The sequence below is a fragment of the Dysidea avara genome, chromosome 10 (genome assembly GCF_963678975.1).
Source record: "Dysidea avara chromosome 10, odDysAvar1.4, whole genome shotgun sequence".
Classification (NCBI taxonomy): domain Eukaryota; kingdom Metazoa; phylum Porifera; class Demospongiae; order Dictyoceratida; family Dysideidae; genus Dysidea; species Dysidea avara.
This window is the reverse complement of record NC_089281.1, coordinates 12,977,848-12,993,350: the sequence shown is the minus strand read 5'-3', so window position 1 is coordinate 12,993,350 and position 15,503 is coordinate 12,977,848. Positions and strand designations below refer to the sequence as shown.

The window sequence follows — 15,503 nt, the reverse complement described above, 5'->3', positions numbered from 1 at the left end:
TAACAAATTTTCCTTGTTTAATGTTCTTTGCTTTTGCCTACACATGATTGCTCACACAGTAATGTCTGCTGCTGTACATGTAGTGAAAGTTCTTCCTGCACAAAGTAGTAATATTTTGTGTTGTACACAGCTGAAATGTGGAGTCATTTTATTGATAACGAGGATAATTTTAGTGTCTCCATGCAGTAAGGTCATTACTCTTTTGCTGAAGTTAGTTGCCAGTCAACCATAACATACACAAGCATGCAGTCTCTCTAGTCTTGTGGGTTGGTTGCTATGGAATAATTACTATTTTTTAGACTATGATATAGCTCATTTAGAGGGTTACTAAATCACTTAGTCACCTGACATGCTCATTTAGTCACCTACACATGTTCTTTTAGTAACCCGCCCTCAGGCAATTTTGTACGTGAAAAATAATTATGACACGAAAGGTACACTGGAGTACTTGATAATACTGTAATACAATTCTTCTCCGTGTTCTGTGAATAATTCTGGAGAAATAGTAGACTAAGCAGCATATCTACTATAGCTCTAGCTGTTACTCTGGTTACCGGTCGAATAATTATTTTTGTGGGCGCTGTAAGGACTTCAGGAAGAAACCATTCTGCTGTTCTGCATTGCTCTTTCACCCCACCCTAATGCTCTGGCTATAAAGGTATGTACTTTAAACTATAGTCTAAATAAGTTAGACACCGCGACCAACGGGAACTAAGCGATTTGGTAACCCCTCTGGCCCTTAGTAGCGCCCTCGCTGCGCTCGGGACGCTACAGCCTCAGGCCATCAGGGTTACTAAATCGCTCAGTTCCCTTGGTCTTGGTGTCTAACTATTATGTATGTTTTGTTGGCTAAAGGTGTAACTTTATAGATGCTGGCAATCTTGAGTTGCTTTCAGAAGCATGCATTCTAATGCATTTCTATAATAATACAATGTTTAGTACATTGAACACTTGATAAGTGTCATTAGAAATGGCACCTCTAGAGGTGTAATTTTATAGCTGTTGGCTATCTTAAGTTGCTTCTTAATATAAACATGCTTATTAATGTAAAGCCATCTTCTGTGGTTAACACAAGCCCACGTAGTTAGTAATACAATCTCATTGTGATATTGCACTTGTATACAAATGAAATTCCATTGTTTGAATACTAATGTCAGCACGCAGTGTTGTATCCAATGAAAATTACGACAGGCTTCACTTCATTATAGTGGCCAGAGTCATATGTGTGCTGATAAATAGTATGGATGTACTTGTATGTGTTTAGTATACAGTGTGTAGATTGTAGGGTTTATTTATTTTTTTGCAAGAAGTGGTGCCTCTTTTCAACTAATAAATTACATTCATACCATGTTAGACTGCTGTGGGTTATGCAGTATCATGTGTTTTGTTGAATGTTTATCAACCACATGTGTCTGCAACACCTGCACTATTGTCAGTACAATGGCAATGTACATGAACACACACACATTCATACACACATAAACACACACACACACACACACACACACACACACACACACACACACACACACACACACACACACACACACACACACACACACACACACACACACACACACACACACAAAGTGAAGCCTCCAGCAGCTGTATCAAACAGTTATATATTCCCAACACTGGGATGTGTGTGTAATACTTAGGCACTTGTACAGGCAGATCCTCCTGGGGCAGGACTAGTAACCTCCAAGGTCTCAGACAGAGGCCATGGTGCCTGATGTTCCACAATAACCCCGACACCTCTACAGCAAGACAAGGACTGTTGGGCGCCAATTAACACCGGATACCCATTGACGTTACACACACACTCTGTGTCCTAAAGGATACTTGACGTGTATATTACTCAGGTGTCCTCATTTTTCCAGTTTCCGTATTAGCTTGTATGTAGTTTACAGGCACTGAGCATTTGTTTAGCAAGTGAGCTTCCTAGAGCAAGGTAATTGAGTACACTTTCTAGTTTGGCTCCTTTTAGAGACTTCAACAATGGAACTGTTGCCTTTAAATATGGAGGATAACCTATTGTGTCCTTAATTTACAGAGTTCTTTATGCATGACCCAACTGTATTGCTACTCCTCTTTAATGCTGCATCAGTGAAGTTAGCCACTAAGTCTCGGTATAGCCAAACCCTTTTCTGTGTGTAGGGCCTTATTTGCAGGAGCTTGAAATTGAAATCTCTTGGTAATCCAATCAGATTGCAGCATTTGCTTTGTGTAATTGTGTCATAGCACTTCAAACTGCATGAGCTAATAATAGGCTATCCACCTGATGATTGAAGATTCTACAACTGTTTCATTCCTTTCCTTCTATGTACAGATGCTTTAACTGAAAGCGGTGAGGCCCTGTGTGGAAAAGGTCTAGCCATCATGACCATATAGTTAGTTAGTCTCTGGTTGGTTGCTATGGAATATTTATTAATTGAACTGTGTCAAGGTGGCACCTATAGATGTGTAACTATATAGCTGCTGTTGGCTATCTTGAATTACTTGCTATAAACACTCTCATTAATGTAAACCCAACTTCTGTGGTTTAACACAAGCCCACATAGTCCGTGATACAATCCTGGATTGTGATAATTGTATCATTACTATACAATGACATCATACACGTGTTGTATCAATGCAGTAGTAAAACCTTACTTAGGTTTTACCTCTTTAATAAGACCACTTCGTTTTAGTAGTCCAACATAATAACTAAGGTGTATTCTATGACCACCTCATTAGATCAACCATGTTTTATGTTGTAAAGACAATAATTTGTGTGTTTGGTATGCAGTGTGTCATGAGAGTATTTGTTTACGTCAGTAACGGTCATTTATTAGGGGGGCAAACCACACACACACACACACACACGTACATACACATGCGCACACATACGCATTCACGCACGCACATGCACACACACATACACCCAAAGAAATGAGACTTAATGCATAGCTTTAAAAAATGCTGAAAAATTGTTAAGCCAAATGAGTTACAATAAGGCAACACCAGCTTGCTTCTTGCTGCCAGTATTCTACAATTTGAAACTATTTGTGCCTTATCCATCAAACAATGTCCATTTAAATGTTAAGCAATAACCTTTGTAGAGTCATGTCTATACACATGAGAATACAATGTTTTGTGGTAATAATTACATCACACAACATTGGATTGTTGTGGGTCATGTGTTTTGTTGATCAACCATATGTGTGTGTGTGTGCTACTGCACACAGCACTTCTGTGTGTGTGCTACTGCACACAGCACCTCTGTGTGTGCACTATCTCAGTACAAAGACAATGCATTACTGCTGCATGTGTGTGCACATGTAAACTGTAAGCATTCATGTGGTCACACGCCCTGCACACACCCACACGACTTGCTTACATGTAATTTGATAAGTGTCCTGTTTGGGCATGCTTATTCACCAATATATATTTTTACTGTTACTATTTTTATCAGGAGAAATGTTAAGACTACATGGCAGAGATTTTCCACCTAGTTAGAATCTGATTACACGTTGTTGCATGTAATTACTTAGATGTGTGTTGTTTCTGAGGTGCTTGTATTACACAGTAGCACATGCAAGAAGAGATTACGTGCCAATCACTCACATAACAAACACGGATAGTTAAGCAATTACATACCTTAGAGTGCTAGCATTTATTTTGTGTAGTTGCTTTAAGGAGATTCACAAGAGATGCCAGTAATGTTTATAGAAATCCTAGCACATCAGAACAAAAGTGAAGGCTGTCGAATGTTGATGGTCAAAGTGCACATTAACTTGCTATATCCGTGACGGAAGTATATTGCTGAGTGTTTCAGACATCAATTACAAGGCAGTGCTTCTTAAAAAATTTTTTTTTTTTAATTTTGTATTGGAAAAAATGACTTATCGTGTGTGTGTGTGTGTGTGTGTGTGTGTGCGTGCGTGCGTGTGCTGTACAAGGGACATGGATTCTAAAACATCATTCCCTGAAGTAGAGGGTTTGTTACTTGTTTAGAGACACTGTGGCTTGTATCCAAGTATTTGAGTTATTGTATAGCATGTGTTGATGTAAGATGTTTTTGTTTTTTTGGGCAAATCTTGTGGTGGATGACCACTTTTAAATGAAAAGCCTCAAGAAACATGTATGTGCGTGTTTTTTTGCAAGACAGTGCTTAAGAGCTGTATTTAGCAAAAGAAAGTTTCAGAAATATTGTCACGATGAAGTTATCAAATTTTTACTAATGGCTTGTGGCTGTCGGTGTTACTAATTTTAGGCCTGTTTCACCTTGTAGCACAAGATGGGATGACTACGTGAACACTCACATAACAATCATGTACAATTACACACTCCTAAGTGCAAGTATTTTATTTTTTTAAATTTTCTTCTACAAATGTTCTTAGAGAAGCCACTGATTCTTTTTGAAGTTCTAGCAACAGTGAAGGCTGATAAAGGTGTCAAGCATTGATTAGTCACACTATCTGTATAAGAAGTATTTAGCATTTTTTTTTGTTGTTTTTTCCTGAGAACTTCCTGTAGCATCTGAATTGCAAGAGATTTGTGTGTGTGCATGCGTGCGTGCGTGCATGCGTGTGTGTATGTATGTGGAAGCCACTGTGGCTTGTATCTGGGTATCCGAGTTTGTGTAACAAAGGGTACGACAGGTGTTTGTGTGAGCTGTTTTTGTTTTTTTTTTGTCAGAGAAATGATGTGTTAGGATGGTAACTGTGAATTCAGAGAAATGGTGTGTCGGGATTGTAACTGTGAATTCAGAGAAATGTTGTGTTTAGATGGTAACTGTGAATTGAAAAGAGACGTGCGTTTATTGGCAAGACAGAAAATATCAGCTTGAGAAAAACATGCCATGATGTGTACAGTGGAGCCTGTATAATATGGACGCAAATGTTTAGAGAGACACTTTAGGACCTTAACTATGTGTCTGGATTGTGTATGTGTCCTCAAGTGTCCACATTCTTCATCTTTCACTGTATGAGGGTGTATAATTGTGGATGGTAGCCATATTATCTCAACAAGATGTGCCTGTCAAACTTGTTTTTCACACAATACATGTGCAGTTGTACACGTACAAAGAAAGCACGTTTGAACTCACTTAAAGCCCGACATTTGAGAAGGTTAAAGGGTTCTGTTGAACTTTAGTTGCTAAGTTAGAATGTCTGCTAGTAATTGGGTTACCGTCACATAAAAGTTATAGTGACCATCGAACCACGTATCTGTTTACATGCGTGTCTGCACTAACACAACGCTTCTTCTAACTTGGAACACACAAAGAGCTAGTATGTGTAGATGTGTGTGTTGTTATGTCTGTGCAAATCTGTACCTTGAACAAGGCCATTGTTTTCTCTCACATTTTTAATCGCTACCCACATCCTGTTTTCAACAATGTCTACATCTGACCACAAGCTTTCCTTCTAAGTGTCTATTGGTGTAGCAATGAGATCATTTCATGTCCTTTTCAGGTAAAATAGTTATATAATTTCTCTGGACTGTTAGCATGGATATTCATATTACCTTCCTGTGATAAATGCCATTCCTAAATGATGTGTTATTGTTTAGGCTGATGACTATTTCCTGCAGTATGTAAATACTTTACCACAAAATGAAGTTAGGCAAACAATTGTACTGTAAGTGGATTAAAATCTCCTTAACAGGTGTTGTTATGAAGGGATGAGTCAAATTTTGTTGATGCTTGTTTGTTCCCCTACAGCACCACATGACCATTATGCAAAAACTGATCTTTTCCCCATAGGTTATGTCGACAGCTTGTTTCTGTTGCAAGACAAAACTTGTTTTATTGTGTTGTCTCACATTTGAATAAAGGGCACTGGCCAAGACACAAAGCTAACCTTGTGACCTTACTAATGACCTTAACTAAGTGTGTGGAATATGTACAGTAGATGTTTTCAAGTGTACACGTTAGTAGGTTCTGCTGTATACTTGGCTTTGCAGTATATTTGTGCTGGTCCACCCAAAGTATAGAAGTTGTAAACATGTATCCTGGTACACCTGTGATGATATACAGAGGGTTCTGTTTACCCCCCAAAATTTGTAGTGATAAATTGCTGTTTTCCTTGTTTAAAGCCATATTTTTTAATTTGCTAATATGTGTCCCAATAATAATTTTATCTTTCTGTTGTTGACAATTTTTTTCTCTCAACAGCATCGCTTCAAGCAGCTTACATCACGGAGGACTCGTTCGGTAGCTGAGTGTTCTGACATTGAGCCTCTGTTCAAGTATGACCTACCACCCATACTAAAGCCACGCGTACCCGGGACACCATCACATGCTGAAGTCAAACAAGTAAGCATGAAGTTATACATAATAAGAACACCACACTAATTATCATAAAGATTCATTCGGTTCCTATAACAGGTCCTGTTTATGTCAGAGTTTATCAGGAAATTGGTATCTACACTTAAAGTGTGAAGTGCCTTGTATAGCATCCCTTTTCTTTTTTATTGGAGCATTGAATTATTTTTTCTTGGCATATATAGATGGTCTGGGGTATCCCACAGTTTTGCACCATTTACAGGTATATAGGTCTTTTTCTTTTTGTTGTCAAGGTTACCAAGTAGTATTAGTTAAATTATAGGGTATACCCAGACTGTCTCTGTGTATCTTGTAGCTTGAATTAGAAGACTTTAAATTAAATTTTATCCCTGACTTCTCTATGATAACTTATTTAATGTCACTAGGTGTACTCACATTGTATGGAAGCAAATTCATGAAGTAATCTTATCTGCATGCTTTAGGGTGTTAAACTTAGATAATAATCTTTAAACTGAGTCTTTCTCACATTGGAATTTCTCAACACATATCTCTGGTTGCACTTGCCACATGGCTCAGTCTAAAGTTGAAAGCTTATCACCTTTTACGTCATTGTTATTGCTACGACAGATCTTCAACACATTATAACATGTTAAACTTCATTCATTGTGTGTGTGTGTGTGGTAGTGTTTAATGGTGTGATTAAAACTTGTGGGGCTACACAGAGATTTGTAATTTGTAGAACATAATGATTTTTTGCCTTAACAAGACACTCAACTAATAACACATATAATTCATGTCTGAGAGTGATGTCTCTTAAATGTTAATGTCTGCTTTCAACATTCTTCTGCAGTCAACTTGAACTTACAAATCTCATTGCTTTAACATGTTGCTACGAGTTGTACATCATTCTGGGGCATTACTTTACAGTATACTTAGAATTTAATAAACATTATGGAAGCCAATCCCTGGTGGTAAAACAGGGTGGCTGGCTGAATGGTCAAGTTGTACAGGGAATATTGTATAATGGTTGCTATGGAAACATACCCATAACCTCCCTTAACAATTGTTGGTTAAATACAATTCTTATGGGATTATAAAGAAAAGAAAAATACCCAAAAAAGATTTAACCACAAATTTTGTGTATGCCAATCTTCTAACAGTGTCCACCAACTCTATGGCATCTGTTGTTTCACATTGTTAGGTTTACCAGGGTTTCACAAGAATCATTACAGAGTAAGTGCTGATTTGTCCTTTCCCAGGTTGCACCAGAGGCTGTAAGGCAAATACATGGATGTTGTTTGGGTTGCTAACTGGTTACTGTAGACAGGTTCTTGCTTTGGATCACCTGTTGACTTCTATTGAGAAGTGTTGATTGTTTGCAATAACTCTGACCTGATACTGTAAATTGTGTGAGCTAATGAATGAGAAAGTTCATAAACAGTATACACTAATGAGATGCCTATTGTGGCATTGTTGGAATGTTTTGTGCTGGGTAGTTAGTTAGTTTCTGGTGTTTGTTTTCATGCCACCTGCTTATGTGAAACCACACCATCATTGTGTTGTAATACATACCATTATTGTAATGGATCATTTTGATATCATGACTTCTGGAAGGAAGATAATGTGTTCAGGGTCTTCTTTGTATCCTCACTGCCTCTGTGTAATAGATGGTTGAGGATATAGACTCATTTCCATTCTTTCAGAATATGTTGAGCTAAACTTGTTTGGACAAAATATTTGCCCTTTTGTGGAGGTCTTTTCTGTCTAGCCCTAGTTTCTGTGCACGTGGACATAGACCTGGGCGTGTGTGTGTGTGTGTGCGTGTGCGTGTGCGTGTTGCTGTGCATGTGAGTGTGTGTTGCTGTGCATGTGAGTGTGTGGTGGGTATGCTAATAATGGTGAACAAAAGCCTTTCTTCTCTGTTATGAATTCTACAAACATTCTTTTCACAATTCAAGTGGGATAGCCAAGCCCCATGTGCTGGGGAGTCAGTTGTTACTTAACCTTGCAGCAATGTTACAGACTAAGACAGATTCCAGCAGCAGACAGTGAATACAGTTTCGTCTGGGCTAGTGGGATGAAAGTTGAGATGGGATGTACAGAAGCTGTAGAAGGGCTGAGAGTAAATTACAGACAATTAAAGTGAGAAATCATGGTTTGCACAAGAGAAAGGAAATGTACCACAAAATGCTGGTGATTCAGGAGCTAACAATGGTATCTGCTGCGTAGTGACATGTTAAATAATATTTCACAAGCTTAGTTCCAGGAACCATCCAATGCCTGATATGTACTACAACAGATATCATGCTTTGTGATTCTGACTTGATTAAGACTCAGGCTTTGATGCGCTAACACCTTCAAACCTTTTGATCTTAATCTAGTCACTAGTCACTTGACTGCAAGAAACAGTATATCCCTTACTGAGTCATGTGCAAGTATGTAGTACAAAATCAGCTTTTTTCTGAAAAGTGGTACCCCTCAAAAAGACCACACTTCTTTTTCTCTCTACATTTAAAGAATTCGACTAGGAAAAATATAAGCAGCACCCCAGAAAGGAGACTGTAGGGTTTGTAAACATGACTGTTTTATTCATGACTATAATATATGCCTTTATATTTGGACATCCAATAACATGGTTGGGTTAGTAGTATTAGCATAATGCTGGGGTGTGGGTGAAGGAGTTGCCAAGTACAATGTAGACACCCTTAGTGATCAACTGTGTGAGGATTCCCTTCTTTGACTCAGGTAATTTTATTGTCAGCAATACTATTTGAGTTTGAGTAGTTGTTTTCAAACTTCTCGAAAACCTGTCACTCTGTTAGTATACGAAGACAAACAGAAATTGACAGTAATTTAGGCTAATTTTGAGGTTTAAGATTTACAGATTCTCTTCAATATTTACGCTTTGTTCCTGACCCCTCGGTTTTCAGTGGTATGCCAAGAAGTTCACCCTTTTGTATTATTACACATATTAAATTTTCTTTATCCCGCAGTTCAAAGCATACTTTGTGGAGGCAGGAGCTTATAAGTGCCTTCTGAAGGTGCCTTGCGGCACTTATGAGCTCCTGGTGAAGGTTCTGAATACAGTGAAATAGCTCTTTTGATTTGGTTAGTGCTTTTGAACCCTTTGTAAATTATCTTCTATCAGCTGTATTGCAATTGTGAAGGTGTGGAAAAATTAGACACCTTTCAAATGAAGAGGTGTTGCGTATCAGTTTACAATGCATTGCACTATGTTACAGCTAACAATATACTCAATGGTAATTCTGTCACACTTACAATTCAACCTAAATGTTTATTCCTTGGTCTGCCTACGTAATTGTCCATTAACAAACCATTAAGGGTCATAACTCTTTTTGGTTATAACCATAAGCAAAATATTCACTTTGTGTGTGTATGAATGTGTGTATTGATGTGTGCATCACAAATTCATTATCAGTAGTATGTGTTTGTGTAAACAGATCAGTGAGTGTAGAAAATGTTTGTCATAGCTGATTTAATTTCTGTCATGAACCAGTTATCAGTGTCCTGTGGTGGTAGTGTCTGTGTAGTCAGAGCTATGAGAAAGGAAACAGCCTTTAATGAGTATTCGTGATCTGTATTATGGGACCAAATTGTTTGTTGTAATTTTAATTAATGAACTATAGTACACAAACCCATAAAAGTGTGAGACTACTGCCAATGTGACAAACAGTCCTTCATAATATTTTTTATCTCTTGCAAATTCATAGACAAAAATGTGTGTAGGTATATTGTAAAGGGAGGTCTTTTAAATGTTGACTACAAAATATATTTGCTGTGACTTTATCTGTGAATTTATCCTTCTATACAGACAGCATGCGTGATGTTAAAATATAATTCTCTGCACCTAGTAATGCATCCTTAAAACAAATTTTACGTATACACATTGTATATGACATTTAGTATTTATGTGTTTCTATGTATTTACAAGTGTTATGTAATTACTAGTATATTATAACAAGATTGGAGCAGCTTGGTCCACGTTGGAAGGTGACGTTGGATTCGTTTTCATCACAAACCCCTCTTGGAGAGAAGAGTTTCACCAACATTGTGGCTACGCTGGATCCACACATCGATCGACGGCTAGTGCTCTCCGCTCACTATGACACAAAAATCATTGACGGTTCGACTACAAAATTTCTTGGAGCCACAGATTCAGCACTGCCATGTGCCCTGCTACTTGACATGGCGCACGCTCTCAACACCAAACTACAGGCACGAAAGGTGAGAACACTGTGTGAATAACATGATTGCTCTATGACATGTAATCGTAATCGTTTGTCACGTTTGATCATCCAACTGAAACACACAAAGTGTAATAGTGAATATTTAATGTGGGTACTTGAGGACACCTAGATACTTAGTTAAGGTCCCTTAGTACATAACTAACCTGACAACCAGGACACTAGTACTTGGTCCCATCGCATCCACAATGGACAGATTCTATGCTAATCACTTTAACAAGCTGGTAGTTATCTTATTACAAGTAATTAAACCAGCTAGGTCTCAAATACCAACTTGATCGAACCAGTGTGAAGTATCCAATTCAGTCAACTGATAGCATGTAGGCTATTGAGAAGGCTGCAACCTTACCCCAGTATTTGTTAACAAGTTGTGGTGTTGGTTACTTGTAGAGTTACAGGTTTCTGCTGGTTGCTGACCAAGTGTTACACAGGCATTACATTAGTCAGCTGGCATTGTGCCCTATACAAACATTGTAGGTGTCTTTGTTTAACAAGTGGCTGTGATAATGATCTCTTCTGAGAAGGTCATTGAATTGGTTTCATGGGATGGTCTTTGGTTACCTGTGGTATGTAGCCATGGTTACAATACCGAATTTAAAATAAAAAAGATGGCATTGCCTGCAGCGAAGAGAAAGAGTCTTGTTGAAACTGTTTTACCAATTTAAATGAATCTCCAAAATTGTTTTTAGTTTTAATGTCCTCTTTTTGTTTGCTACTTATTAATGGTTGCTGTTTAAGGAAGAAGTCACTTAAAATATATCTTTTGACACACACAGGCACATTACATGTTACACACTGTTGCAAAAACATGTTCAAGTGTGCATACATATGCGTGTGCACACACACACACACACACACACACACACACACACACACACACACACACACACACACACACACACACACACACACACCGCACACACACACACATGCACAAACACTGGAGGCATTAATAACTCAGTTACACACTATATTCACTTACTAACCACACTACACAAACAAAGACACACATACACAAATATAGACACACACATACACAAATATTGACACACACATACACAAATATAGGCACACACATACACTTTTTAAACAACATAAACACACACACAAGTGCACTAACTACTCAACACACACCATGGAATAAGTAACACCAAGAGTAAATAATGGAAGAGTTTTTACTCTTGGTAACACACACCATGGAATACATAACATACCTGTTGTGAGAACAGAACCCATACAGGTTAGTTAGCATCAATGTGACTTGTAATTAACTGTTACCACACAGCTACACAGTGCTAAGAGATGTACCTGCATGATCTCATTATAAAGAAACAATTGGACAATGATGTATTATCTATTGTCTCCTAACCCAATAGGCTAACAATCAATCTGTTGGCCTTATCAGGCAGTCAAATATTACAGTGGGTAGTTTGTTAGACAAGTTGGTCTATCAAAACACAAGCAATAAAATTTATTTGATACCTGCACTTTGTACTGTACATGATACCAAGAGTTATTTTGAACTCTCAATGGAACCCACTTGTTTTTTCTTTCTTTAGCTTGAAGAGATTTCACTACAGTTGATATTTTTTGACGGAGAGGAGGCGTTTGTTAGATGGACAAATCAAGACTCAATTTACGGCTCTCGGCATCTCGCTGAAGAGATGGCCAAAGACAATGGCTTGCTCAGCATTGGAGCTAAAACAGGCATAAAAGCTATGGTGGGTATTGTTGTAACTGATAAATAATATACACTTCTGTTATGTAGGAAGCTATGGTCTTGCTAGACCTTATAGGAGCTAAGCTACCAGCTTTCCAAAACTTTTTTGATGAAACAAGACCACTGTACGAGCAGCTAGCAAAAATTGGTTGGTTGTAAGGCTGTTTAACAATACCCTGTTTATATCATGCCTGCAGAAGAGAGACTCCACAAGGTCGATCATCTTGAGGGTCACTCAAAGTCAAACATCTACTTCCCCTCACCAACCCTGCAGTATGGCAGAATTGAAGATGATCATATTCCATTTCTGAAGAAAGGCATGTTGAAAGTGTACTAATATCAAGGATAGCTTAGGCTTCTGTCTGGTGTCATGAAATCTTCTCCCTTGTACCCTAGTTTCAGTAACTTGGTTAGACAATGAAGTCATAAGAAGGTAGAACTAAATCACACAGCAAACATGGCTGCTACCTTATCTTATTTTCAGATACACGTTGTCCGTTCTCTTTTTTGGTGTGCATAATGCTAGTGTGTTGTCAGTTGAATCCAGTGAAGCAGATAAGTAGAAAATTACATCTTATCCTGTAGTGGCTAACCAGTAATAGATGTATCCTTTAGTACCATAAATGTGTTGTCAAGTTCCAGGCTTCTGCTAGCACTGATCTAATGACTTGTACATTTTGTGTGTGGCAGAAAAGGCTTCTTAACACCATTGGTGAATAGCTAGCCAACCAAAACATACTGCAGCCTTTGTGTTACAGAGCCAAGTTGGCTACAAAATGTCTAACATAACTGTGTAGTGATTTAACATGAGTATGACTTTTTCTTAGGTGTACCAATCCTTCACCTGATAGCCTACCCATTTCCCAGTGTGTGGCATAAGGCAAGTGACAACCTTTCAGCCCTGGACAAGCCAACTATTTCTAATCTGAGAAAGATCTTCATTGTATTTTTGCACGAGTATTTCTACTTGAAATAAATGTTAATCAGTGTTTGTGCATTTTCTAATTATAGTAACAAAGAATAATCAAGTTATATTAGCAAATGTCGCGTGATTTGCACTAATGCCCTTATTTGGTAAAATATGTACTAAACAGCTTCCGCATTCTGCGCACACCCATAAGCAAACCATCGTGAGAAGAGATAACCCACACGCATTCCTTAGGTTGCTGTAATCAGCACCTACCAACATGCAGCGCTTTAGATTCAACATGTTCAGTTTAATTGAATATTAATAAATCATTTAATTCGCCCTGCGAAATATACAAGTTATAGAGACCTGCTCATGTACAACAAACAAAAATACAGAAAATAATTATGAAAAATACCAGTGGCAGCCCTGCTGCATATAACATTGTTACTTATTCCTATTTACAACCATAGAAAATGTGGGATCCAGCCCTAAGACTAACTACAACTTAGCTAACTTAAAACCTAAAACTCCAGATCAACTGGATACTAAATTACAAGACCAGCTTAAAACTTATCCTACACTAGCTAGCTTACTTATATTACATTAGTGACCTGCACAATATAGACCTATACATTACACACTATCCTAAGTTAGAGTACAATAAATGATGAGCTATTTACATAGCAGTGAACTGAAATAGACGCTCTGATCAAATAAAAATTACAATAAAACTGAAAAGTGACGACTGGGAGGACAAAGCTTAAAAAGGTTACTGATTAAACAATAATTTGATAGAGTCTCTGTTTTATTAAATACTCACAATCCAATTGGCGATCTGTTAAGGCTCATGTAAGAAGGTTGTTGAGGACTGTTGCTTGGTGAAGAGTAGATGGAGTTTGGAGAGTGTGTTCTTGATGGGTTGCTCACCATTACCCCATATGACTGTGCATGTGGTGGGCTGTGATCCAAGCCATCAATGTGAGGGTGTAGCAAATGAACTGGACTATTGCTGTTCAATGGGCTACCTCCTGCACTGATTGGGGTCTGTGGTCCCATCTCATCGACCATGATGCCATGTGGAGATGTCTGGTGGTTCACAGGGTGGCCATAGTGAACAGGGGACCTCTGTGGCACAGTCATTGGTTGGCTTGTGATTGCTGAAGCATGGAGATGTGGTGGTAAGGGCATCAATGGTGTTGACTGAGACATTGAAGCTGGTGAAATGATTGGAAAGCTTGGTTGATTGGTATGTCTCAAATCTTGGAACGGCATCTGAGCAATTGAGTAAGCATTAAGGCCAACTACTGGACTACCAAGGATAGTACTCATCTGGGACATTCCACTGCAGACTGGAGGTAAATCCTGTACAAAGAAGAGCAAACAAAGGTCACCACTTGACTAAAATATGCACTACCAACATGAATTGTTACTGAAACATAATTGTTGCTACTGAAAGTTAGTAAACAAGTGCTGTGACTTACGTTCAACTTTTGCTCTTCTTCAGGTACAGGGGGATAAGCCAAATCAGTTTCCTCGTAACCGCTTTGAGACATCCTGACGTCTGGGTCGCCTCCCAAGAGATGCATGGGATCAGGCGAGTTCAGACAAGTCTGGATCAGTGCTTTGCCAGTATCGGAGGTGATCATTGGCTGCAACTTGGGGGTAGCAAAAGTGTAGACATGTCCAGTTTCAGAGGCAACAAGCAACATCACTTGGGTGCCAGTCAGCGTGCTCAATTCGTAAGCCTACAATGAAAAATAGCGTTTAACTTTCTGTCTTTTGCAGTGCGATCGCATACATGCAGCAACAAAGAACGCAAAGCACAAGTAACAAACAATAAATCACTACTTACTTTCTTCATCATTCCAGACTTTCTTTTGCTGAAGGTGGTGTAACGCCTCAGTTTGTTGGGGATGTATTCCATGTGGATCTTCACTCTACCGCGTGTCTTCTTTCCAGGCTTGGGCTTCAATTCTTCTGGTTTCTCGTCCTCATCAGAGTCGTAGTCACGAGGAGGTAACGCTTCTTGGGGCTTTTCTTCGATGATGTCCATTTTGCGCTTTCTTGAGAACCCGTCTTGGAAGGTACTGGTGAGGTTGAACTGCGTTTCTGATTGCGGGCTGTTTCCAGCTACTCTTGAGTCTCCTAACATGTTTGTTCTTGGTTGCTGTTCTTTAGAATTGCTGGGTAGATTTCGCTTCGAAGTGTGTGAATGAGAATTTGCCGGCAGTCGACTCATTTTTAAAGATACGGCTGTATTCCTTTCCAGGTCAAAGGTACCAAATATGGACCGAAACAAAACGATACTCACAAGTAGCGAAGACAAATCAAGTTTTGAAG

General features: G+C 38.6%; 2 protein-coding genes across 5 annotated transcripts in view; one reads left to right on the top strand and one right to left on the bottom strand.

The window, feature by feature from the left end:
* LOC136236919 (glutaminyl-peptide cyclotransferase-like) overlaps nt 1-13,565 on the top strand; it is a 15,717-nt gene extending 2,152 nt beyond the window's left edge. The window contains exons 2-7 of one of the 4 annotated variants that reach the window (XR_010692234.1): nt 6,158-6,298; nt 10,238-10,513; nt 12,093-12,254; nt 12,302-12,401; nt 12,451-12,686; nt 12,738-13,074. Coding sequence is in view for 3 of the 4 variants with exons in the window: in XM_066027147.1 (XP_065883219.1) it covers nt 6,158-6,298; nt 10,238-10,513; nt 12,093-12,254; nt 12,302-12,401; nt 12,451-12,570; nt 13,081-13,229 (948 nt within the window). In the remaining variant the exon portion in view is untranslated. The other 3 variants (XM_066027147.1, XM_066027148.1, XM_066027150.1) reach the window with 3 other exon arrangements.
* Nucleotides 13,465-15,503, bottom strand: LOC136236918 (serum response factor-like). The gene is made up of 3 exons (XM_066027146.1): nt 15,016-15,503; nt 14,645-14,908; nt 13,465-14,525 (listed from the first exon to the last, which is right to left on the bottom strand). The coding sequence occupies exons 1-3, from the start codon at nt 15,400-15,402 to the stop codon at nt 13,980-13,982; spliced, it is 1,197 nt and encodes a 398-aa protein (XP_065883218.1). The 5' UTR covers nt 15,403-15,503; the 3' UTR covers nt 13,465-13,979.

Coding starts and splice junctions, on each gene's coding strand:
- LOC136236918 (XM_066027146.1), bottom strand. CDS start 15,402: ATGAGTCGACTGCCGGCAAATTCTCATTCACACACTTCGAAGCGAAAT. Junction 14,909..15,015: donor AGTCTGGAATGATGAAGAAA/GTAAGTAGTGAT, acceptor TTTTCATTGTAG/GCTTACGAATTGAGCACGCT. Junction 14,526..14,644: donor AAGAAGAGCAAAAGTTGAAC/GTAAGTCACAGC, acceptor TTCTTTGTACAG/GATTTACCTCCAGTCTGCAG.